General features: G+C 40.4%; 2 protein-coding genes across 4 annotated transcripts in view; both read right to left on the bottom strand.

Moving 5' to 3' along the window:
* PSEN1 (presenilin 1) overlaps positions 1–6828 on the bottom strand; it is a 72070-nt gene extending 65242 nt beyond the window's left edge. For both annotated transcript variants that reach the window (XM_019427059.2, XM_019427061.2), the window contains exon 1: positions 6697–6828. The gene's annotated coding sequence lies outside the window, so the exon portion shown is untranslated. The remainder of the gene's footprint in view (positions 1–6696) is intronic.
* Positions 6829–17002: 10174 nt separating this feature from the next.
* RBM25 (RNA binding motif protein 25) overlaps positions 17003–26600 on the bottom strand; it is a 60138-nt gene continuing 50540 nt past the window's right edge. For both annotated transcript variants that reach the window (XM_019427056.2, XM_019427055.2), the window contains exons 15-19: positions 23972–24296; positions 23325–23599; positions 22889–22987; positions 21319–21366; positions 17003–17439 (exon numbers count right to left, since the gene is read on the bottom strand). In XM_019427056.2, coding sequence (XP_019282601.1) covers positions 17347–17439; positions 21319–21366; positions 22889–22987; positions 23325–23599; positions 23972–24296 — 840 coding nt within the window. In that variant the 3' untranslated portion in view covers positions 17003–17346. The remainder of the gene's footprint in view (positions 17440–21318; positions 21367–22888; positions 22988–23324; positions 23600–23971; positions 24297–26600) is intronic.

The following is a 26600-nucleotide window of genomic DNA, read 5'->3' as shown; positions in this document are numbered from 1 at the left end:
GCACATCCTGTATTTACATGTGAAAAATTAAGGGTCAGGAAAGGTGAAAGAATTTGCCAGTGCATGATTATGGGGCAAGTAACACCGGTTCCAGAACCCAAGTATTCTGATGCCCAGGCCAGGTCTTTTCCAGTTCACTTAGAGAAAGCTCATGCTTCCACTGATGCTTTGAAGATCACAAAGCTACAGGGTGACCCTTCTTGGAAGGGCTGCTCTTTACATGGAGCTCAGCAGGAAGCACAGGCGAGCACCAGCCTGGCCTGGTGAACAAACAAACATTGTTGGTACAAAGAAAGGCACAGGCAAAGCCTGATTTGATTCTGGTCCAGTAACAGCTGAAAACAATTGAGTACTACATGAAGAAGGCCAATGACCCAACTGTCCAACTGTCCAGGCAGTGTGGCAAAGGGCACTACTTGATTTTATAACATTCTTAGCATTCTTGCCCTGAGAACCAAAAAAACAAAACAAAACAAAAAAACAAACAAAAAACCCCCCCAAAAGATAGCTGTTGGGAAGTGAAGATCTTGTGACCCGAACTGCAAGGGGACGGAAGTAGATTTTGCTGTTTTCTCTCTCTGGCCACCTGCTAAAGATTTTCTGAGACTGACAGAGCACAACACTTGAATTCACTGCCATCCATTTCCTTTTTCTCAAGACACCTGCTCAATCAAATAAAAGGAAAAAGAAATCCTTCTCTGATGGGCAACTAAAATTTCCATTATACACAATGATACTAAAAAACCCCAGAAGAATACAAATAATCTCAAAGCTTACATATGCTGAACAAAAGTCCATCTAATCAGAAAACCTATCCATCAGCACTTCAAAAAGTATCATAAGAACAAAGGTTTAGAATCCCAAAAATAAGTTTATTAAAAGTCCCATTTAAGGAAGCACCAACAGAAACATACATTTCTGTCTCTCACTCCATCTCAAGGTAACAACTAAACCTCAAACTCTTACAGTAAGCTTACTTAGTTACTGATATTTCTTTCTTCACTGTCAGAGATAAACGTAAAAATTTGTGTGTGTGTGTTTTTTTTAAGTTTATTTATTTATTTATTTGGGGAGAGTGTGCACATACACAAGCTGGGGAAGGAGCAGAGAGAGAGGGAGAGAGAGAATTCCAAGCAGGCTCCCACAGCCTGACTCCAGACTTGGACCCACAAACCTTGAGATCATGACCTGAGCCAAAATCAAGAGTTGGACGCTTAACGGACCAAGCCACCCAGGCACTCCAACAAAATCTGTATTCCACATAAACAAACATCTCCGTGAAACTTATCACGATCTTGTCCAGCACAAAGAGTTGGTGGTTTAATGACTCTAGTCAATTGACTAGTTTCTTCTTCACTTAGAAAACCACCATAAATAGGGGCGTCTGGGTGGCTCAGTTGGTTTAGCATCCGACTTCAGCACAGGTCATGATCTCACAGTTCATGAGTTCCAGCCCTGCATCTGGTTCTGCGCTGACAGTGAAGAGCCTGCTTCAGATTATGTCTCCCTCCCTCCTTCTGCCCCTCCGCTGCTTGCACTCACTCTCTCAAAAATAAATAAACATTAAAAAAAAAAACAAAAAAAACCCACCAAAAGTATTTTTTTAAGTACCTTTGTATCGTGATGCTAAGAAGTTTTTAAGTGCCAAATGAGACTGTGATTTATTTTCCACAAAAGTTATTTATCAGCTTTGATGTTAGTTTGACATCAAACCTGGACAGGCCGCCCAAGTTCTGATTATATGGATGGGCTGGGAGAGCCTCTATTTGAGTTTTCAAAACCTCACATCCAACAATAAATGTAACCAATCTCCAAACTGCATTCATAATTAAAGTTAATAAAAATAATTTGAAATTAACTTAAAACTTCAGGAATATACACTGGAAAGACTCTGAATTTTAAGAGACTGGGAGCAAACAATTTCCTCAGTCTTACAAGAGGCTTTGTGAAGGTGGTAGACTCCAAAAAGAGCAATGATAGTGATATATCTATTTGGTGATTTTTTTCCCTCCTCCGTCCCACTCTACTTCTGCGAGCCATCTGTGGTAGATTAGATTATTATTCAGCAAATATTCACTCCCTCCCCAGCATCTCCCAGGGAAAAACAGACTTCCCCACGCCCGGGATATCGAGCTAGGCTCTGCTTTGGCGTCAAGGTGGGTGCAGCCTACTAGCCACCCTGTGCCTTTGTGCACAATCATCTAACTTGCTTTGGTCAAAGGGATCTCAGCAGATGTGACACAAGCAGACTGCTGAATTTTGCTTGTGGAGTTGGTCTTCTTTTGCTTCTGCTGTTGCCTTGAGAGGAGCTTACCATGGGTAGCCACTGCCCCTTCAGCCTGGGCCCCAGAATAAAACATGCAAAGCAGACCTACCCTAGCTGATCCACAGTCCTGCAACTTGAGGCAAATATGGAGTCAAATACTCTAAGGCACTGGGTTTTGGGGAGGTCTGTTATGTAGAGTTACTATAATTGTTTTTAAATAATAATGGTTACATGTGCTCAGAAGATGCACTGAAAACGAAAAAAGACTTAACAAATCCAGGATTCTGTATCTGAAACCCTTAAGACTAAATGTGTTTGGAATTCGTATTTTTCTCAGATTTTATAAAGGTAGTACAATGCAAATACTGTATGTTTTTAATGCTCCCTCAAAGTCTTAGAACCACAAAATAAACACATTAATAAATATATAGTGAGGGGCACTTGGGTGGCTCAGTCAGTTAAGTGTTCAACTTCAGCTCACGTCATGACCTCACAGCTCGTGAGTTTGAGCCCAGTGTTGGGCTCTATGCTGACAGCTCAGAGCCTGGAGCCTGCTTTGGATTCTGTGACTCCCTCTCTCTCTGCCCCTCCCCTGCTCACGCTCTGTCTCTGTCTCTCAAAAAAAAAATAAATGTTAAAAAAAATTTTTTTAAATATATATATTATATAGTGAAACATATAAGTAGTCTTAAATTACAACAATAGGTTCAGGTTAGATTTTTCTATCAAATGAATGACACAAAGCCTTTTGGTTTTTTCAGGGGCTTTTGGATTTCATAATTGTGGATATGGGACTATGGTCTTACATTATCAATATTTGTCATCATTTTAAAGAATCTTTCCCCAAAAAACCTTTACTTTCAGTAACTCTACATGGAAGGTATGATTACTCCCAGTTTGTCTCAAATCCATTGTGGAAATGGGTTGAATACAAGTAATCTTTAATGAAAACATGACTACTCACATCTAACTAATTTGTAAATCAGTGGTTATACTCAGCAATCCTTGCATTCTCTCTTTTGCTTTACATCAATTTAAGGAACTGTATGGGGCAGTGTGAAAACCAAACATTAATACCCTTTAATCAACACACACTGTCAGGGTTTCTTCTACAAAACCAGACATTGTGATAGGTGTTGGGGATGCTACCAAATCAGATAATGCTTCTGTTTCCTTAAGGAGCTAACTCGCTAGAGGAGAAGTCAGACAAGTATATTTTTATATTAATTACATGTTGAAATAAAAACTTTTAGATGTACTAGGTTACATAAAATAGACTATTAAAATTAATTTTATCTATTTCCTTCTACCTTTATCAAACTTGTTCATTAAAAAGTTTTAGGGGGTGGGGCGCCTGGGTGGCTCAGTCGGTTAAGCGGCCGACTTCAGCTCAGGTCACGATCGCACAGTCCGTGAGTTCGAGCCCCGCGTCGGGCTCTGGGCTGATGGCTCAGAGCCTGGAGCCTGCTTCGGATTCTGTGTCTCCCTCTCTCTCTGCCCCTCCCCTGTTCATGCTGTGTCTCTCTCTGTCTCAAAAATAAATAAACGTTAAAAAAAAAAAATTTAAAAAAAAAAAAAGTTTTAGGGGAGAGGCGCCTGGATGGCTCAGTGGGTTAAGCGTCTGACTCTTGATTTCAGTCCATTTCATGATCTCAGCTTGTAAGATCAAGCGCAGAGCCTGCTGGGGATTCTCTCTTTCCCTCTCTCTGCCCCTCTCTGCCAATAAACAAACTTTTAAAAAAAGTTTTCAATTAACATTCGTACCTCATACTGTTTCTACCAGACAGTGCTGCTCTAAATCTTCAGCTCCTTCTGCTATACCAGACCAGATACTGAAAATTCCTAACAGCCTTCTCCTTCCCGAAGCTTCCCTCCCTTCCTCAGTCTTTGTGACACTGAACTCTGGAGGTTCTCCTCCCGCCACTCATTCTCCTCAGGTGGTTCCTCGCCCTTCTTCCACTCCTTCATTCTAAGTGTTCCTAGGGTCTGCGTGGGCCTCCTTGTCCCCTTCCTTTCATTAGGCATTGCTCCAACATCAACTAGAAAGTCTATTTCAGTGACTCTCATATTTACAGCTCCAGGTCTGTCCATGGGACATCTTCACCTGCTGGCACTTCCAAAGTGATACTTCCAAACCACTTCCTCATGTTCCTCTCTAAACTAGTTCTTTGCTCCTAACTTCCTTATTTCTGCAATCGTTTCCCCCTTTCTCCAAACTTAAAACCTCCTACTCAACTTTATATTTTATTCCTTCTCTACTGGATGCCATGTCCTGTTCCTGTTTTTCCTCCTTTCTAAGCCCCTGTCATCACCAAAGATCAAACTCCCATCATATCTCACCTGAATTATGCAAAAGTCACCTCAATTCTCTTATCCATTCTAGCCCCCACTATTAATGTGCCTAAAGTTCTGACCATAACAGTGTCACTCGTAAAACACATTCCAAATCTACCTAACATCACATGAAGAGTCAGTATTAAAGGTCTTTGAAAGGTTTTTCAGAATATACCATAAAGAAGTCTCTCCCTATAATCTTCAATAATATGAGTGGGAGAGGCACCTGGGTGGCTCAGTCGGTTGGGCATCCGACTTCGGCTCAGGTCATGATCTCACAGTCTATGAGTTTGAACCCTACATCGGGCTCCAGGGCCTAGAGCTTGCTTCAGATTCTGTGTCTCCCTCTCTCTCTGCCCCTTCCCCACTCACGCTCTGTCTCTCTCTGTCTCTCAAAAAATGAATAAACGTTAAAAAAAAAAAATTTTTTTTTTTTTAATAATATTAGTGGGGCACCTAGGTGGCTCAGTTGGTTAAGCGTCCGACTTCGGCTCAGGTCACGATCTCAACAGTTTGTGAGTTCGAGCCCCGAGTCGGGCCCTGTGCTGATAGCTCAGAGCCTGGAGCCTACTTCAGACTCTGTGTCTCCCCCTCTCTCTACCCCTCCCCTGCTCACGCTCTGTGTCTATCTCTCAATAATAAATAACTGTTAAAAAAAATTTTAATAAAATAATATTAGTGGGAAAGCAGGAGCAGAGGAAGCCTGGATCTGAGAGGAACAGGATCACATAAGCTTTGGTAACATATGTTGTACTTTCCTGCTAGGGTGGTTCTCAGAGACCAACTTCAATCTTCAGTTTCCCCTAAATGAAAATCCTTGCAGCAGTCTAGGACAGTTACAGCCATTAACTTAAAATTCAGCAAAAATCACATCCATTCAAAGAAAGTATACCTAGGACCATGCCACTTCTATTATCTACTGGGCGAGGGTAGGGGGATAATCCATGCACTCAATATATATGATCTTTTTCTCATTGTTAAGGGTTTATTATTAAATGGGGGGGGGGGGGGCTTAAGTTGGTTGAACTCTGCAAATGAGTTAAGGAGAAATGAAACAAACAGGCTTTTTTGCAGGTGACCGAAATTAGCCGAATGCAACAAGCTCCAATCTACTTTGCTGTTTTATTCTCCTTCATAACAGTTATTTTAATGGTCAGAGTGGGTCACTAGAGGCTTAAGATCCAGAGAATCCCTGTTTGTGATACACCCTGATTATAATACCCTTCCCACTTTAACTCCAGGAGTGAAAACCTTTCCCTTTCCACTGTTAAAAAAAAAAAAAAAAAACTCATATAACAAGACTCCCTAACCAGATGTGATTTCTACTTGCCTGAAACTTCAGAGAATGTTACAAGCTTTACAGCGTGCTCTGTCATATAGTTATATATGCCACAGTTATTTGCATCTTATCCTTATCTCCCAAAGTCCTGAATACTGTATTAATCTTGCCCAAAGCAGGCAAGTAGTGCTTTTAAAATTATTATTCAACTGCTCTCTTACAATAAAAAAATATTTATTTGAAAAGAATCCGAACGGGAACAAAACGTAAATATCCAAGACACATGCAAAGCAATATCATGCCTCGCGACGGTTCCAACCAAGGCAAAAGCATCAGACCCTGTTTTCCTCCTCGAGCGTCAGACACAAGGAACTTAGCCCTGAGTGCCACTCGCTTCCCCAGACAAGGACACACTCAGGGTATGAGGCGCGGAGTTTCACTAGTTGCTCAACCAGACCGGGGGCAAGGAGCTTCCTCTTTCTCCTGCTCCACTCCAGTCAAGACCGGCAATCCCGGCCCAGGGCACCTGCGCCCTGAAACGTCTTCGGGAAACCAGCACTTCCGGGAACAAATCTACGGAGGGGAATCTCTTCAACCCGACCGCGCGCTCAGCCGGGAGCAGGAGAAACGGGCCGCCCCTTCTCGTTCCCCACTCGGGGTTCCTCGGTCCCCGCTCGGCCGCGCCCCGTTCCTCATCCTCGAGGACACCGACTCCACGGCCCGGGCAGCGACACAGGGCCGGGCCCTGCCCGCGACCGCCCGTGTCTGCACCGTGTGAGGGGCACCTTCCCTTCTCCCCTAAGTCCCCATCACGCACCTACTCTTCTCTCGCCGCCGACACCGGCCCCTGGCAGGGGAGGCTCCTTCCCGAGCAGCCGCTGTTTTGTTTCCGATGTGAAATCGCAGCCTCTGGAGCTGCTCGGCCTAGGCCCCGCCCAAAAGGCTTCACTGGCGTCGTCATTTCCGGCTCTGGCGTCGTTGGCGGCCAGCCGGGGGAGGGGCGGGACCTGTAAGGGCAAGAGCAGGGCCCACCGGTGCAGGGGCGGGGCCTAGAGAAAGAGGGTGGGGCTTCCGGTAGCGCGAGCGCAGATTGCGGGGCAAACCCTGCGCTCCAGCCGGCCCAGGGAACTAGAGGAACCCGCCCAGAGTGCTGGCTTGAGTCTGAGATTGTCAGGGATTCGAGGCTGCTCTTGAGCTGAGGATCAACGTTTCTACCTAACCTGGGCCCAGCGGGTGCTTCTTCTGGCCTACAAGTGATGGCAACTTAAATCTAACGTTTCTTTCATTTATCTATAGTACCTATTTATAGTGTTTCTCAATGCGAATCAGCTGCACCACAGTCAAGAGGATACTAATTAAAATTGTAAATATCTGTGCCCTCCACACCCTACCCAATGAATCAAAACTTACGGGAGGAGGGGGGTGGAACCTGAAAAACTGCATTTTAAACAAACATAGCCGGGTAGTACCTGGGTGGCTCAGTAGGTTAAGGGCGGCGGACTTCGGCTCAGGTCATGATCTTGTGGCTGGCGAATTGAAGCCCCGCCTCAGGCTCTGTGCTGGCAGCTCAGAGCCTGCAGCCCGCTTGGGATTGTTTCTTTCTCTCTCTCTCTGCCCCTAGCCACTCCCACCCACCCGCCCCCGCTCACACTCTGCCTCTCTGTCTCTCAAAAGTAAATAAACATTAAAAAAAAAAAAAATTAAACAGCCCGGGATTCTTAAGCTCCAAGGTTAAAATCCAGTCTTCTTAGATAATAGGCTTCCAGAGAGCATAAAATGTGTCTATTTTTGAAATGCCCAGAGTATTTCATACACAGTGAATTGCTCAGCGGTCACTTAATTTCCGCGTCTGCCAGCTTTTCGTCCAAATTGCAATAAAGATAGTACCAATAACTAACTCCTTAAGTAGTATGGCATACTCAGACACTCATCTGAAAGCTGAGAGTAAAACTAGTACTACCACGTAAAACCAAAGGTGAAGAATAAAGAAATGCTCAAATTCACAGGTAATCTGAAAACTGACAATGAAATCAATGATGCATGGCATCTGGTCAAATGATATCTTTTGCTTCTTTTAAATTCGTCCCCCAATATAGCCCTACATGTTCCTAAAGCATGGGTCCCCAATCCCTCCCTCCTCTCCCCACCCAATACATAGATTTAGAAGTTTTTTCCATGAACAGGAAAGAGATATGTTAGAGGAATAAAAATGTTGACACTCCCCCTTCAAAACATTTCAGTTTATTTGAGAAAGAGAGAGAGCATGAACAGGGGAGAGACAGGGAGAGAGAGAGAGGGAGAGAATCCCAAGCAGGCTCCATGCTGTCAGTGCAGAGCCCAATGCGGGGCTCAATGTGGGTCTCAGTGCAAAACTGCAAGATCATGACCTGAGCTGAAATCAAGATCCTGATGTTTAACCGACTTAGCCACCCAGGTGCCCCCTCAAAATATTTTTTTAAGTTTGGTTTGTTTGTTTGTTTATTTATTTATTTAGAGAAAGAGAGTGAGAGAGGGTGGAAGGGCAGAGAGAAAGGGAGAGAATCCCAATCAGCGCAGAGCTATCCTACCTATCAGAGCAGAGCCCAATGCTAGGGTTGAACCCACACACTGTGAGATCATAACCTGAGCTAGAATCCAGAGCTGGATGTTTAACTGACTGAGCCACCCAGGCACCACCCCCAAAGATATTTTTTAAAGTCTTCACTGAATGCAATCTGGTAATATGTGTAGAAAGTCTTAAAATGCTGGTAAACTATTTTTAGAAACAATCTCAAAATATTTGTGCAAAGATGTTCATGAAATTACAACAAATTATGGATCATCCACTTCACAAAATGCCATTAAAAGTGTTTATGAAGGTTATGTGTAACAGAAATGTTCTTATTCTGTTAAGTTAAAAAAAATAGACATGAGATTTATGCATATGGGGGCATGTGGGTGACTAAGTCGGTTAGCCTCTGTCTCTTGATTTCAGCTCAGGTCATGATCTCACAGTTCATGAGACTGAGCCCCACATTGGGCTCTGCACTGACAGCACAGAGCCTGCTTGGGATTCTCTCTCTCACTCTCTCTCTGTGCCCCTCCCCTGCTCCTGCTCTGTCTCTCTCCAAATAAACAAACATTTTAAAAAAGATTTATGCGTATGTATAAATACAACTATGTCAAAACACAATCCTGCAAAAAGAAACAAAACGGTTATTTTAAATTTTTTTTTTTTAACATTTATTTATTTTTGAGACCGAGAGAGACAGAGCATGAACGGGGGAGGGGCAGAGAGAGAGGGAGACACAGAATCGGAAGCAGGCTCCAGGCTCTGAGCCATCAGCCCAGAGCCCGACGCGGGGCTCGAACTCACGGACCGCGAGATCGTGACCTGAACTCAAGTCGGCCGCTTAACCGACTGAGCCACCCAGGCGCCCCCAAAACGGTTATTTTAAAAGCAGCCACCAGTGACTGAGTAACTGGACCACAGATAATTTTTCCTTTCGTTTTTGGGATTTATTCATCTTAGAAATATAAACATCCTGGGGCACCTGGGTGACTCAGTTGGTTAAGCATCCGACTTTGGCTCAGGTCATGATCTTGCAGTTTGAGAGTTCGAGCCCCACGTTGGGCGTGCTAGCTCAGAGCCTGGAGCCTGCTTCGAGCTCTGTTTCTCTCTCTCTCTCTGCCGCTCCCTTGCTCACACTCTCTCTCAAAAATAAATAAACATTAAAAAATTTAAAAAAGAAATATAAACATCCCTGGGGTGCCTGGCTGGCTTAGTTCATGGAGCATGTGACTCTTGATCTTGGGACACGAGTTCAAGCCACATGTTGGGTGTAGAGGCTACTTCAGTAAATAAATCTTTAAAAAAAAAATACACATATCCAGGATTTGCTGAGGAAAAGCAAGCAAAGACATTGGGAATGACAATCCTAGGCATCAAGGAAGAAGAGTCCCAAATAAGGAGCAAATGTCCATGGTGCTAACTGATCAACTAGGGTAGAGCCTATCACATCAGAGTCTCCTTTTAGGCTATCACCAGTCATCAGTGGGATGGTGATATAAACATTTGAGACTTGAGGCATTTGGAGGGAACATATAACTCTAAGCTACTCTTCGTGGAATCTCAACAGTGAAAAGGAGTAGGAAAGGTTAAGTTTTCGTGTTCTTTAAAACTTTTAGTCCAGACTGAAGAAAGAAAATAATGGAATACTTGAGCAAGGCTCAAGATATTGCAAAATGTAGTTAGAAAGTAGGGCAGTGGAGATCTCCTGGATAGGATGGGTGGAGGTATCTATAATTGTCTACAGAAAAGAAGGTTTAAGACGCATATCATCATAAACTGGAAAGCTAGAACTAGAGAATATGCCTAATGCCTTTTTTTTTTTTTTTTGTCGTCACACCCAGCATGGAGCCCAACTCAGAGCTTGAACTAATGACCCTGAGATCAAGACCTGCAATGAGATCAAGAGTCAGATGCTTACCCTACTGAGCCACCCAGGTGCCCCGCCTAATGACTTTTTTAAAGATAAGGTTTTATTAAACTTGAGACTTAGTTGCTGAGTAAGGGGGTGGGGGTTGGGGGAATCAAGTGACTTGTACTCAGTGAATATTTTTCCCACACCTACTGTATAGTACTGGAAGTTCAAAAACAGTAAACGCTGCAATGTTTGTGAAAAGGAACTGAAGTTCAGTAAAAGAACAAGAAATACAGCACTGAGGATCCAAAATATCTGCAGTGGTGCATTTATATTTTCCCAAGGGTTTGGAACTTGGGGACAGGAATGGAGAAGCAAAATAATATGAAGGGTGGCAAAAAACAGTATTAAGTGGAGCGCCTAGGTGGCTCAGTTGGTTAAGTGTCCAACTCTTGATTTGGACTCAGGTCATGGTCTCAAGGTTCTTCAGTTCGAGCCTCATGTAGGGCTCTGCTCTGACAGCCAGGAGCCGGCTTGTGATTCTCTGTTGCCCTCTCTCTCTTCCCCTCCCCTACGTGAGCTCGTCTCACAGGATAAACTTAAAAAAAAATAAAATAAAATGAAAACCCACAGTAGTGAGTGGTGAAAGATGAGGCAGATGGAAATCCAGAGTGCCAGATCTATTAGAACCACTTGGTGGAGACAGTCTATTACAGATTAGAGGCTAGAGCAGTCACTGGTCACTAACACGTAAAGTTAAGACCTGGCCAGAGAGAACCAACACCATTTCTTTACGTCACTGATTCCAAGGCAATCCTACTCAACACTTTCTACACAAAAGCAGGTTGCCATTTTTTTTTTTAAGTAAGCTCTACGCCCAACGTGGGGCTTGAACTCATGACCCCAGAGACGAAGAGTCACCAGTTGGTCAGTTGGATCCACCAACTGACCTACGCAGGTGGCCCTTTATTTATACACAATGTCACTGCCCCATTTCCTATGGGAATAAAGAATTGAAATAGAATAAATTGTCATCAGAGCTTCGTGCTTGGCCACTATCTCATTAGCTCTCACATCAGTCTTATTCATTGCAAGGATCATCTCCTGAGACTTGGACCTGATGAAGATAAAAAGCTAGTTATCTCTTTACTTTTTATTTTTTAGAGAGAAACAGAATGCATGAGCAGAGAAGAGGGTCAGAGGGAGAGAGACAGCTTAGGCAGGCTCCACACTGAGTGGAGCCCACCCTGACATGGGGCTCGATCCCACAACCCTAGGATCATGACCTGGGATGATCCTAGGGACCCAACCAACCGAGCCACCCAGGTTCCCCAAGGGCTAGTTATCTTCTTTTATTTTTAGCCTTCAGTTCTTGTGTATGTTTGTATTTTATTAAATCTTTTTTTTTTTGAGAGACAGAGACAGCGTGAGTGGGGGAGGGGCAGAGAGAGAGGGAGACACAGAATCCGAAACAGGTTCCAGGCTCTGAGCTGTCAGCACAGAGCCTGATGCAGGGCTCAAACTCACAAACCGAGAGATCATGACCAGAGTCAAAGTTGGATGCTTAACCAACTGAGCCACCCAGGCACCTCTAATCTCTTCCTTAACCAAGAACTTGGGCACTTCCTTTTAAAAAATGTGCAATAAAATACTTAAAAACTAAACTTTAATATATAGACTTTTCACCTATAGTAACAACTAGTCTAGTCTCTTCACTAGGGTGTATTTACTAGTATTTTTCAATTGACAGGAAAGAAATGAAGCTTTGTAGTTTTTGGATTCTACAACGTAGTGTTCACTAATTTTTCCTTTTGTTATAAAAAAAACCCAGGAAAAATAGCTGTCCAGAACTATTTAATTGCTTCAAAGATTTGCGAAAAATGTTTCATGTGGAGGAATTTTATTAACAAGCACTTCCCTCTCCTTAGGTTGATGTCAACATCTAGACCAGATCTGTCCAATGTAACTTTCTGCAATCATAATCATGTTCTATGATCTGCAGTCCATCTAGTATTGCTAGCCACTTAGCTATATATGGCTATTGAGCACTTGAGATATAGTGTGGCCAAAAAAAATATTGATTTTTAGTCACGTGACATTCAAACATTTGAAATATGCTAGTGTTACTGAAGAACTGAGTTTCAAAATCATTTAACAAACGTAAAATCTTTGATAGTGCAGATCTAAATGGTGAATTAGAATCCCATATATAGGCCTCTAGACACCTATCTGTCAAGAACACTGTTGCATTGGGTAGACTATGTGATCTCTAAGTTCCCTTCTACATATTACTACCTCTGCTAAGAATCTAATGTCCCTTTCCTCTCAACCATGAAGTTCGTTCAACAGTTCAGACAGTACTTTGTGTGTATATTAGCATTCCTCTCATTATTCCTTCTTCACCATTACTGTCTGCTAGTAGAGGAATCTTGTCTTATTAATGTCTATCAGTCTACCTACCTTTTAACATGAATGCCACATACTGTGTTTCAATGGCTAAATAAAAAGTTATACACCAAAAAGCAAAAGGACTGCCTCTTAACAATTCAGCCACCACTTGACATGAGAAGCTAGGTCATAAATCCAACTACTGTGTGATGTGGCAAAGTAGGTAGACGTGGGAGTGTCATTTAATGCAGACAACATGGCTTGAAAAAAACTTTTATTTACTTTTGTTTATCGAAATTATTTTCTTCCTGGGCATTTTAGATTGCTATTCCTAACCTTGGCCTTCATACGAGGTAAGTGATAAAATGAAAGGCAAAGATACCGTCGAATAAAGATGAAACTGTAAGCACTCAAATGTAAAGAAACAAATTACATCAATAATTCAACATAATCACATTTCAAAAATTCTACCATTTATCAAAAATTATAAGCTCACTTTGGCCCACAGTATGCATATTATAGTAATAGTTCTTGGGTTTGAAATACATATATGTGAATTTCCCAGTTTCCTTCCTGACACCTAGACTGACCGTTTCTCTGCGTATTTGGGTTTCTGTCTCATACTCTTTATATGCAGTGGCATTCAGAGATCAATTTCAACATCCCTTGCTGAGCAATACTATTTCTCAATTTCATATTGTTAAAAGAAGGCTGATATATGACCTGAAAAGATCTGAAACCATTCTGACATAAAAGCTTTCAGTAGTTTTGTGTAGAAAGTAAAAACGATTATAGAACTCATCAGAAAAAGCTGAGTAAATAAGCCTCATATACACACTACTATTTATTAGCATTACAACTTTTTTTTACTTCATACGGAAGGAGACAGTGTTTAGTTTCATATGATTTGCGAGCTGTTTCTCAATTTGTCCAGCATATATCTAGCACTGGTGCCTGATTGGTACCTGATTGGAAACAGCACTCTCCACAAAATCATTTGCCTCTACTACATATGCAAGTGTTATGGTAAGAACCAGAATAAGTGAAAACAGTTCTCTAAGGAGAAAATGTTCTGAGACTAGCTGGGAATAAAGCCTAGAATATCACAGTCAGTCTCAGGCACCACTTTTGGAAGATTATGTTATGTTCACGAACATACATAACGTGCATCTATCTGCCTCAGAAAAAAAATGTTTCTCTCTTTAAAGTCCACTTAAAAAGAAAATTACACTGCATTTGGGTACTGTTAGGACAAAATACTAGTACAGGTTTCCCTGGCTTTTCAGAAGTCAAGTTACTCCACTTTTACGCAAGACCTACATAGACCTACATTAGCACCTTTTTTGTCCCAACCAAAAGAAATCTGAACAGGATTTTCGCTTTTATGAGAAAAGGGAACATACAGCAAAAATAGCAATCTGCGTTTGTTTTACAGTGAGCCCTTACAGAGGCAGCAAGAGAAGCGCCACCAAGTTCCTTCCTGGGGGACCACACTCAGCATAGGGCCACCACAGCTTTGAACTGTGTCCCTGATTTATCTGGATATATTCTGTGTGTCTGTTAGCAAGACATATTCTAAGATATCAGATAAGTGTGACAGAGGTCACCTTTGAGCCAGGAATACTCAAAATATTTCTTCCATATAAATTAATGGTTATTGTGTCTTCACTTTATGCCATTTCAGCTTCCGTAACGTTTCACAAGGGTGCCCCTGGGTGGCTCAGTTGGCTCAGGTCATGATTCATGGTTCCTGGGATTGAGCTCTGTGTAGAACTCTGTAGTTGGGATTCTCTCTCCCTCTATTCCCCACCCCCACCACACCTGCTCACACGGATGCCTGCATTCTTTTTCTCTCAAAAATAAACAAACATCAAGTGTTTCACAGGAACGCTCAACTTCAATAGCACGGGAAACCTGTACTGAGAACATACCTTAAACTGCTAATCAAAACGTAGTCCCTAGATCAGTTAACACTGGCATCACCCAGAAGCTGGTCAGAAATGCAAATTTTCAGGCCCCCCTCTAGCCCCACTAAATCAGAGTCTACATTTTAATAAGAGCCCTAGCTGATTTAGGTACACATTAAAGTTTGAGAAAAACTACTTCAAACAACTGATCTTTCCTCCATTAACAAATGTACATATTTAATGTTATTTATAGGATCAAATGAGGAAAAAGCATGATTTATTTTCTGCCAGATCTACAATGATTCTCAAGATTTTCATGTAATTTTACAACAACTTGAATGAATGGGCACTATAAAGATTTCCAAATTGAAATTAATCTATGGGCAAACGGTAAATATAACCCAGAAAGCTCAAGTAATTTAGTAGAAATGTTCTTACGTGTATTCTCCCAAACACTAGAATACACTAGTTTATACACGTCCGATTCTTTATATGCAAATCCGAAAAACAAGAAACTGAAAACCTTAAAGTTTAAGCTTGGTGGCAAACCTGGTCTTGAGTGGATAGGAAACCATTATAAATGATCTTTAACCCAGTGACTGTGATCACTCCTGTCCCACTGCAGAAATGTGAATGTATGAGTTTGGGATCGCAACACAAATCTTAGTGGAGATGTGAAACAGTATACGGTATGTGCCCCAAGACTTGCAGATAGGGACCCTCAAGATAAATACAGTGAAAGAGCTGGAGAAGATAAAAGCGAAAGAAATTAAATCTATCTGAATAAACCTTCATGCTAATGCTGGCTAAATAAACACAACCTAATATGATGCCCTAGAAGCAGTAACAAAGTAAGACAGAGAGGAATGATAAACTGTTTGAACAAGGTACAAAGCTGGAGGGATTAATCCGAGAAAAGGCTAATAAATAAATTTGTAGATGGCAAGGAGCATGAACTTTCTGAAATTTTCCCTGGAGAAACCAGAACTTAAAAATGATAATACTAAAAGACTGTATTCTCCACAAATGTATAGATTAATCCAAAATAAGGCAAATGGCCCCTTTGACCTTCAGTTACTAATACTCATTAAAAATCAAGTACATCAAAAATTCAGCCCACATTTTCAAGTTCTGTTTCTAGTATGCACTGCACAATTACAACATGATGCCATTTATTTAACAAGACTCTGAAAGAATGGGTCCCCAAGATCAAATATATACAGTTTTAATATTGGAAATATGTACATAATGGAACCACCTCAAGGTTCAATGTTAAGAACAGTGTTTCAAATTCCTTTTAAGATGTAAAAAAAAAAAAAAAAAAAAAAAATCTAGTAACTCAAGCTCAGTTATGCTTTTATAACAAACCCCACTACCCCCAATTTTTATCTTTCTTTTAAATAAATACTCAGACATGGGAATAACTGCACCTAATTTGTGTTAAGAACTGTTTAAAACCTGTTACATTTTCAGGTAATTTTGTTCCCTGGTGAAATTCTGTTCTACAATAAAGAAAGCCCCATAATATGTCTCTAAGAACACCATCAGTATATTTTTTAAACATTGGTGAGCAGAGGTAAACGAGGTGTGTGCGTGCATATACACTCATAAGATATAAACCTTTACAAAAGTGAAAACAAAAAATTAGTGGTAACTGCCATAAATGATTTACTTTACACCCTTAAAAATAAGATGTAAACTTTGCAAACTGCCATGCTCAATTCCCGTTGGTATTTTTTCCAGATTTTCCTAGTCTGTAAAATTACCTAATTTTACCTTTTGTTTTTAAAAATGATTTTTTTCATCTATGCTTTGCAGATTAAGGGTTTTTTGTTTTTGTTTTTGTTTTTTTTAAACAAAAGAATACACCAAAATAAAGCTAAGGGCCAATTAGTGCAAAAATGCATCAAATAACGTTCTCCAGAATGTAAGGATCTGCCTCATTTCTGAACAATGAAATTAAGGGGAAAACCATTATGATTCACGTTCCCTTAAAAAAGACAGGCTGAAGCAGCCAGCTATCAACAGGAAAGCCCCATTCCATTCACCAAACTGTTGCTGGCCACAAGAGAATACCATGCTCTGGGACACTAATAACCTAATTATCCCAGACATTTGGGTTGGCATAATACCACGTTTCCTTTAGAATTCTACTCTTCAATAAGGAAATGTTTAAGGGAGCCCTCCAAAGAAAATTAGGGAAAAGTAAGACATTTATACACATTCACACGAACACATTCATACAGAGATACAGTAGGAATGGATTGTCTGCTAACCTTAGCACTCTAATTTTAAATTCCATGCCTTCAGGAGGGCTTGCCATTTTTGATCAAGGGGTGGGAAAGGTAATAGGTATGATGGGTATTCTTTCAATTAAAATCATTCATGTAGGTTCCTATACAGTACAGTTCAACATTAAGTGCAATTCTGCAAAAGAATTGGGGAGTCATTTTAATATTTACAAGAAATAAATCAGCAGAACAAGATTATATCAGATAGGCTGTGTACAGTAGCTGCGGCTTATAAAACATACCAGTAATTTGTACCTGGTGAGTATAAAGAGAACCAAGGTAGGATTCAGATGTCTTTACAACCAAGGGAGTACACAGGGCATCAACAAATTAGAGGACAAAAAAATTCACATTTTCTACATTGAAAAAAAAAATTACAGATCTCACAAATGTCTTTGAAGACAAAGAAAAAGTCAAAGTCCTCTGAAGGGTGGGAAAGAAGAAGCAATCTGAAACGGAACTCTAAATGTAAAAAGTTTTACTTCACAAGACCAATTTTCTTGGCTTCTGTTTCATATATCAATAATCTCCACATTTTGACTATAAAAACTTCTGCTTCTTCATCAAGTACCTGGAAAAGAAAAAGAAAAAACTGAAAAGACAGTAACAGATATAAAGCAATCATCAGCATCTCCCATTGGTGACTGTAGTTTTTTTTTTTTTAAAGGTTTTTATACATTGACAAACATTCACTTTCATTAAAATGACTTGAAGGAAATCTGTCTAGTGTGAGAAGTGTATTAAGTAGTACAAATAAATTGCACACACAAGGGGTGCCCGGGTGGCTGAGTCGGTTGAGCGACCGACTTCGACTCAGGTCATGATCTCACAGTTTGTGGGTTTGAGCCCCACATCAGGCTCTGTGCTGACCGCTTGCTCAGAGCCTGGAGCCTGCTTCAGATTCTGTGTCTCCTCTCTCTGCCCCTCCCCAACTCACGCTTTGTCTCACTCTGTTTCTCAAAAATATATAAATGTAAAAAAAAAAATTTTTTTTTTTTTTAAATTGCACACACAAGAAAAGGCAATGCATTCAGGAAAATTCCATGGCCTATCAAATACTAACACCACAATACTTTCTTTGTCAATTCCCTTAAAAAATTCCACACAATGTTTTTAAAAATTCCCTTAAATTTTTCAGTGATGACAATTAATTAAAGAACTCTTGGGGCACCCAGGTGGCTAAGTCAGTTAACAGCTGACTCTTAATTTTGACTCAGGTCATGATCCCAGGGTTGTGGGATCAAGCCCTGCATCAGGCTCTGCACTGAGTGTGGAGCTTGCTTAAGATTTTCTTTCTCTCTCTCTCTCTCTCTCTCTCTGTTCTTCCCTATCCCACCCTAAAATACAAAAAAAAATTTTTTTTATTTTAAAAATACTTCTGTTATTTTTTTATTTTTTGTTTATTTTTTTTATTATTTTGGGTTTTTAAAATTTTTTTGTGTATTTTGTTTGTTTTTATTTTTTATTTATTTTTGTTTATTTATTTATTTCGAGAGAGTGGGACAGGGGCAGAGAGGGGGCTAGAGACAGAATCCCAAGCAGGCTCCACACTGTCAGCACAGAGCCCAACGTGGGGCTCGAACCGACAAAATGCAAGATCACGATCTGAGCCAAAGTCAAATACCCAACCAATTGAGCCACCCAGGTGCCCAAAAGAGTAAATTCTTAAAAAAAATAATAAGAAGAAAACTTAGTCAGACTCCTATGAGCCAGACTTGTCCCACAGTTTAAGAGAAATGTGCACCAACACTAATCAATGTGAAAAATATACCTTAGAAATAATATAGAACTAGATACAAAATACAACCAAAGTTCATTAGTTTATGTATAATGAGAAAAGGTACAGTTTGAAAAAGTCAGATTTTTAATAAGAACAAAATACTACTTGCGCTAAAAAAATTCAATTGCGTTTATTCAGGTAATATTTAGAGGGTGAGCTTTTGCAGAACCAATTGACAAAACTAGCTCAATTAGCTGCTTCCTTCTCTGATCAACAATGAGCCAGAAAATTAAAACAACATAAATAATTGACCAGTAAAGAGTCTAATTATACTCCAGGGGTAGCTGGGTGGTTCAGGGGATTAACCATCCAAATCTTGATTTCGACTTGGGTCATGATCTCACAGCTCATGGGTTTGAGCCCTGCATCAGGCTCCATGCTGACACTGCAGAACCTGCTTGGGATTCTCTCTCTTCCTCTCTTTCTGCCCCTCCCCAACTCATGCTCATGCTCGCTATCTCTCAAAATAAATAAACTTAAAAACAAAAAAAGAGCCTAATTATACTCCAAATATCAAAATATTTCAATAGATCAAAATGGATGGACACTGACACGACAGCGTCTCTGACAGAGATTGCAACTCTGCCAAGGCCAAATACTAGAACAGTGTTTTTGTTTTTAAAGTTTTACTTTTTAAAATAATCTCTACACCCAATGTGGGGCACAAACTTGCAAACCCCGAGATCAAAAGTCACATGCTCTTCTGACTGAGCCAGCCAGGCACCCCTAGAACATTGTTTGTTTTAATTCCTTAACTCAGACCCAACTATAAAATCCCTCTCTCAACCCCAAGGATAACCTTTTAAAGAGGCCTGAAGGTCAGGGAAATTCAGATTCTATCTATCCCCAAGGACTGGGATCTATTCACATTTCTCCTTTCACCTGAGGATCAGCATTATGAAGTCAACAAGCTTTTCACAAATACTTTACCAAAAATTCTAAACAACAGCTGCATCAGGCTGGCTGGATAACAGAAAACTAATGTTACCTGGCTTTAGACATCATATAGTGCCCAGACACAAAGGAGCTCGACCTGAGAGTTCCCTTTGGTTAGGCACCCCCTACGCCCTTTCCTGACAACTCTGCAGCTAGAAATGTGAGCTATTCCAGGGACCTGTCATCTAAGAACATGCTTGGTGTTTCTTCCCCGACTCATCTTTCTACTCCTGCCTTCCCACTCTGCCTTCTGGACTCCATTACTCTTTATACTAACTACTGTCAAATTCTTTAATTAGTTTTTTCACCTATTCACCTTAACTGTAAACCTGGTGTGTCCCTGAAAGACCCTGACATTCCTGTAGCCTTCTCAGGAAGTTCCTTACTTTCGAAGCCTTAGTCTCAGAGAGGGGAAGCTGCTGGGGCCTCCCTGTTTCTCTTTGCAAACATTATTCTGACCGAGGTTCACGAGCTCTCACTACGCTACCTCCCACTCTGATAACAGCCATCTAGCAAGTACCTAGTCTTCCACTCACAACAGATGGAACGCTCTAGCTTTGCTTCCTATATTTCTCTTCAATCTCTGTCCAAACACACAGGAATTTCCACTTCTATGTGTATGACCCAGGCAGAAAATTCACATATAGTCTAAACCAGGACATCAGCTTGACCCCAGAAACTGTCTCTCACGGCAATATTTGCAACACACCATTGTCTGGATCACTTGTCTGATTGTCTGAATACATCACTTCTTTCTTAAACATTCTACTCTCTCACTATAACCGCTCTTCCCACAGTGTCACTGGAACCACCAGCCCTTCATTCATGCAACCACCAGCTTCATTCCGATGTTACTGCCTTCTCTTCCTAGCTTGGAGTTCACAGTCCATTCAACCATTCTCACTTCCACCATCAGTTCTGTTCCTCCTTTCTTTTCTCACAAAATCACAATGTGAAATAAATGCAACTACTGACTTGGTTCTAATATTCAAATTACATGTAAGTCGGACTTGAGTTTAACTACTACCTGTCCAAGTGACAAAAGTTACAGAAGTCTTTCCAAGTCTGCTTATTTTATTTATTTAATGTTTTTAAAATTTATTTCTGAGAGAGAGAGAGAGAACAAGAGGGGAATGGGGGTGGACAGAGAGACACAGTACAGAGGATCCGAACTGGGCCCTGCACTGACAGAAGCAAGCCTGATGCGGGTCTCAAACTCATGAATCGTGAGATCGTGACCTACACCGAAGTCGAACACCCAAACAACTAAGCCACCCAAGCACCCCTTCAAGTCTCAGTTTAGATGGTAATTCCTGTGATGCTTGTCCTAGCTGCTCCATCTCCTCTGTCCCCACATCTTTTTTTTACATACCCCCATGATAACAAGTATATTATAGTATCCGAATTAGTATACCTATCTCCCTGCTACTTCTTTAAGAACAGACCCAGTAAGCACTTAATGAATGTTTTCTAAAGGTATGGATAGATCCAGGATTTATATTTATGATACATACAAACAACAAAGGCAAGGGAGGGAGAGAAGACTGTTAATGTTGTCTAATGACATCTTGACGTGAGTACTTTTTAACTTCTTTTAATGTAGATTCACATTTTAATTCAGACTTCTAAAAAGAAAGATTCTGGAACCAACAAAGGTAAAAATTTAACCAAATACAGAGAAGGTTAGTCTGTTTACAGACATTGATTAGACTATTAATAATAAATGTGACTTACCATGGCAACATCATCTAAAATGCTCTGAGGTGAACTATGAGCCATAACCTAAAAGAAACAAATAATCATCATTTTGAAAATGAATTCAAAATTAGCAATATAGTCAAGAAATTTTTAAAGTGCCCCCAAACTAATATGGGAATTTCTTGTGACTAAAGAAACTTTCTATAAATTTCTTAATTCCCAGAACCCCACTCTCTTCAATGGAAGTTTTCCACCAGAACTTGGGATCTCGATCCTTATACTATGTGTTCTAATTCAAATCTGCAGTACAAATTTCAGTGCTACAATAATTACAAGTGGAAAGGGCAGCCTAAGTTTGCTAGAACAGTAGTGGTAGAAAAATAAGCACCTCCTTGAAATGTAATTAGTTATTCCTTTACAGAAATATAGTGCTTCTACTATAATAACTGCTTATTAACAATAATAAAGCTTTGCCTCCAGGAGACAACGGAAGGATGTAGTATACCTTGGTGGTTAAGAGTATTAAGACTACAAGTTATACAGACTTGGCTCTTACTATGTAACCATGGTCAAGATACAATCTGCCTCTAAGCCTCCATTTCTTCATGTATAAAATGGAGATAACAATAGTAATTTATACTTCCTAAGGTTGTTGGGAGGTTTAAAGAACATAAACTCCCATAAAATGCTTAACACAGTACCTGCAAAGAACACAGCCCGGCACACAGCAAATCCATCAATAAAAAGGACCATTATCATTCTATGAAGGAAACTATTTTGCTCCTCTTTCTAAGGATGGATGACTGACAAACTGATGAGATAACCTATCAGCTGTCTCCACAAAAACCTCCCCAACTTGGGGTGCCTGGGTGGCTCAGGCAGTTATGCAATCTGACTTCAGCTCAGGTCATAATCTCATGTTTCAGGTGTTCAAGCCCCACATCGGGCTCTGTGCTAACAGCTTGTAGCCTGGAGCTTGCTTCAGATTCTGTGTCTCCCTCCCTCTCTCTCTCTCTCTCTCTGCCCCTTCCCTTCCCTGCTCGTGCTGTCTCTTCAAAAATAAATAAACATTAAAAAAAAAAAAAGCTTCCTCAACTGTACTTCAGCAGCATTCTAACTGTTAAGACAAGAAGGCGGTGGCAAGGCATTCTTGGGGGCAGAAGAGAGCAAAAGTGGCAGCAGTCAGCAAATCTGTTCTCCTTGACCCTCTGAAATGAAAGCATATGGCATAAGGGTATGAGATAGGGTGGAGGCCATGAAATCTCTTACCTGAAACTACCATAGACTTAATTTTGCAAGACTTTTTTATTTTACAAAGTGTCTAATATTTTATTTTATTTTTTAATGTTTGTTTATTTTTGAGAAAGAGAGACAGAGCGTGAGTGGGGGAGGGGCAGAAAGAGAGGGAGACAGAGAATCTGAAGCAGGTTCCAGGCTCTGAACCGTCAGCACAGAGCCCAATGCAGGGCTCAAACCCACAAACCGTGAGATCATGACCTGAGCTGAAGTCAGACGCTCCACTGACTGAGCCACCCAGGCACCCCGAAAGTGTCTAATATTTTAAAGATAACACAAATGTTGGGGATGGAGGGAGTAAAAGACTAACCTTAGAACAAACAAAATCAACTAATGTAGCTTCCTCTTCACCTATGTATTCTATAATTTTCTTATTAATCCATGGTCTAATCCGTCGTTCCATCAATATCTGCAAAATAAAGCATGGTTACTCAATTAAAAGAACTTTTTATTACATTTACTAAAAAGTCTAATATGTTAGTGATTTTTCATAAGACTAAAATATAGCATGCTATCATTCACAAGTTGAACTAAGACAGGTAGGTATCAAGATACAATTACTTGCTTCTAGTTTATGAAGACTTTAAGTACCACCAAGAATTTCCTGAATCGTCTACCTCAATTCCTTGGCAGGTCAAGATGCCAGCCAAATTATCATCGGTATTTGGCATTAATAAATCAACTGAGTTTGTATGCTATGATCAAAAACTACCTCCAATAAAAATGAAATACAATTTGCTACTCACAGAATCCACAATAGACCAATCGAGGGGATAAGCAAAGAGCTCAGGTTTGGCTGTAGGGATTTTCTCAATGAGACTCTTGATGTGTTTGCGCTTTTCTTCAGTGTTTACGGTGCCTTTGGCAGCATTTTTATCATCTTCACCATAATCCAAGGGAACCAGTTTCCGTTTTCGGGGTACATCATCACTGTCTTCATCCTCAAATTTGTTAAAGACACTATCTACAGGGAGTTTCTTTCTCTTCACAGAGTTAGGTTGACCAGGACTATTGGAAGCACCTATAGTAAAAATTCTGTATTAGCATGATGACTTCTTCAACTTTCATTTCATTTTACAACCCACCATCCCTCAAGAGCATTGCATAATATACTTTCACAAATCTCAGAGAAAGATCCCAACTGTAAAAAATAACTCACTACTCACAAGTGCTAGAAAATTTAACTTTTCACTTCTTCTCAGAACTTGAGGCAGCTGCAGATATAGGAGCACTAGTAGAACTACGAAAACAATCGTGAGCTAGAAAAGCATTTTTGAGTATTTTTCTATCTACCTACCAAGCAGCACATTACTTAGTTTTTTTCCTTAAGGCAAAATTTAAGTGTATACAGGGGGGAAAAATAAAGGAAAGAAGGAAGAAAATGCTAACGTACCCAGTTTAAGACTTAGTCCTATTTTTGGCCTATGTTCCTCAGGTTGTTGTTGATCTGGTGAATTTTCATGAGGAATAATAATACCACAAGGAGACTCATCCCCAGGAGTGTTGGGAGTGGCATTGCCACTGGCAGAGGAAACAGACGGGGCAGAACTGATGGGCCTCAGAGTTGGTTTGAGACAGGGCTTTTGCTCTGGCTCTTCTTCCTCTTCCATGGGTTCCTCTCGTTTTTCTTCTTTTTCTTGCTTTTCTTCTTCCTCTTCCTCTGATTCTGGTTCTTGCTTTATTTGTGGTTGTCTGCGCCTTTCAGCCTCTTGTTCCATCTAAAACCAAAAGATAATGTGACTAACTTTAACAGATCACAACTATACTCAACCAGCTTTTTATTTTATATTATCTTTCAAAAAAAACTTTTTCTTTCTCACTAGGAATAATGAAACACTGCTTGCTTCTATAATCAGAAAGCTTCATCAATCTGTGTATTAGGTACTCTGCAAAGTGTTTTTTCATTTTTAACATTTATATATACAGTTATTTATACCCTTCAGATAAAACAAAGGTAAATACATAATAGGTGGCTAATTCAAAATGAAAAGATATGTTTTTATATTTTTGTTAAAGAAATTATAACTCAAAGTTTCATTTTTGTTTTTAAATGTTTATTTATTTTGAGAGACAGGGAGAGAGAAAGGGAGAGAACTGGAGGGGTTAGGCAAAGAAAGAGGGAGAGAGAATCCCAAGCAGGCTATGCGCTGTGCAGAGCCTGACGCAGGGCTCAAGTTCACCAACCACGATATCAGGACCTGAACTAAAATCAAGAGTCAGACGCCCAACTGACTGAGCCACCGAGGCACCCCCCAAAGTTTTATTTTAGAACAGTATAGATAATACATAAGAGGGAACTCAAACCCTAGCTTGGTCATAACTCATTTGTTCTATGGCACCTGGCTGGCTCAGTCGGTATAGCATGCAACTCTTGATCTTGGGGTTGTAAGTTTGAGCCCCACAGTGGGTGTAAAGATCAATTAAAAATAAAATCTTAAAAGATTTTTTATTTGTTCTTTCTAGATCATGGCTAAGGGCAGTAGTCACTTTTGTATTCACGAACAGGAAAAGAAATGGGGAGGGTGGCACCGGGGTGGCTCATTTGGTTACGCATCTGACTTCAGCTTAGGTCATGATCTCATGGCTCATGAGTTCAGGCCCCACGTTGGGCTCTGTGCTGACAGCTCAGAGCCCGGAGCCTGCTTCAGATTCTGTCTCCATCTCTCTCTGCCCTCCCTCTCTCAAATCTAAACATATAAAAAAAAAAAAAAAAAAAAAAAAAATGGGGAAAATTTTTTGGAGTTAAAAGCCTATTAACAGAGCACCTGGGTCACTCTGTTGGTTAAGTGTCCAACTCTTGCTTTCAACTCAGGTCATGATCTCACAGTCATGAGATCAAGCCCTGCATCGGGCTCCAAGCTGGGAGTTGAGCCTGCTTAAGACTCTCTTCCCCTCCCCAACCCACACTTTAATAAATAAATAAAAATAAAGCCTATATATCAAAATGAACACTCTCCCTGAAATCATGAAAGATCCCACTCTCTCTCACACACACACACACACACACACACACACACACAATAACCATTAAAAGCATTATAAAAACTTGAGTGAACAGATCAATAATTTCTCTAAGCATGAAACAGAAAAACAGGGCAAAAAGACCCTTAACTATGTAACAATTAATAATTGGTGCATGACATGACTCAACGCCATAAAACTATCAACTTACAAAGTAGGACAATGACAACTAAACAATGTAAGGCATTCAAACTCACTGACAGAGAATCAAAACATAAAAACACACCTAATCTGAATGTTACAATAGTAAGGACTTAAAAAACTAACAACACACTATGATGGTCAAGGTATGAAAAAAAGACATAAAGGCTATACACTGGCAAAATTCTGGGTGGAAGATTATGCTCTATTTAAAGGCACATTAGAAAATAGCATGTAAATTATAATCCCATTTATAAAACTTATCTGAGTAGGATATATATATGCCAGTGTGATGACATTTAAAAAGCAACCACAAATCATGGCACCTGGGTGGCTCAGTTGATTAAGCGTCTGACTCTTGATTTCGGCTCAGGTCATGATCTCACAGTTTGTGAGTTCGAGCCTAGAGTGGGCTCCACGCTGATACCACAGAGCTTGATTGGGATTCTAGCTCTCCTCTCTCTGTGCCCCTCCCCCTGCTCATGCACTCTCTCAAAATAAACATTAAAAAAAAGTTTACAATACTATTAGCTTCATAATATATTAAGAACTAAGCACTTTTCTAAAGTGACACACTGTTCTTTTTTTTTTTTTTTTTTTTAAAGAGAGAAAGAACACCAGCTGTAGAGGGAAAGAAAATCTCAAACAGGCTCCACGCCCTGTGCAGATCAGGTCACAGGGCTCGATCTGACAACCCTGGGCTCATGACCTGAGCTGAAATCAAGAGTCAGACGCTTAACTGATGGAGCCACCCAGGTGCCCAACACACTCTATTCTTAAAAGAAAGGGATATGCTATATCCTATAACAAAGTCATTTCCTCTTTTTTTAAAATGTTTTTATCTTTTTAATGTTTACTTA

The sequence above is a fragment of the Panthera pardus genome, unplaced genomic scaffold (assembly GCF_024362965.1).
Source record: "Panthera pardus isolate Hobbes unplaced genomic scaffold, ASM2436296v1 HiC_scaffold_24, whole genome shotgun sequence".
In the NCBI taxonomy this organism is placed as follows: domain Eukaryota; kingdom Metazoa; phylum Chordata; class Mammalia; order Carnivora; family Felidae; genus Panthera; species Panthera pardus.
The sequence above is the reverse complement of the archived record's forward strand: the minus strand, read 5'-3'. Positions and strand labels throughout refer to the sequence as shown.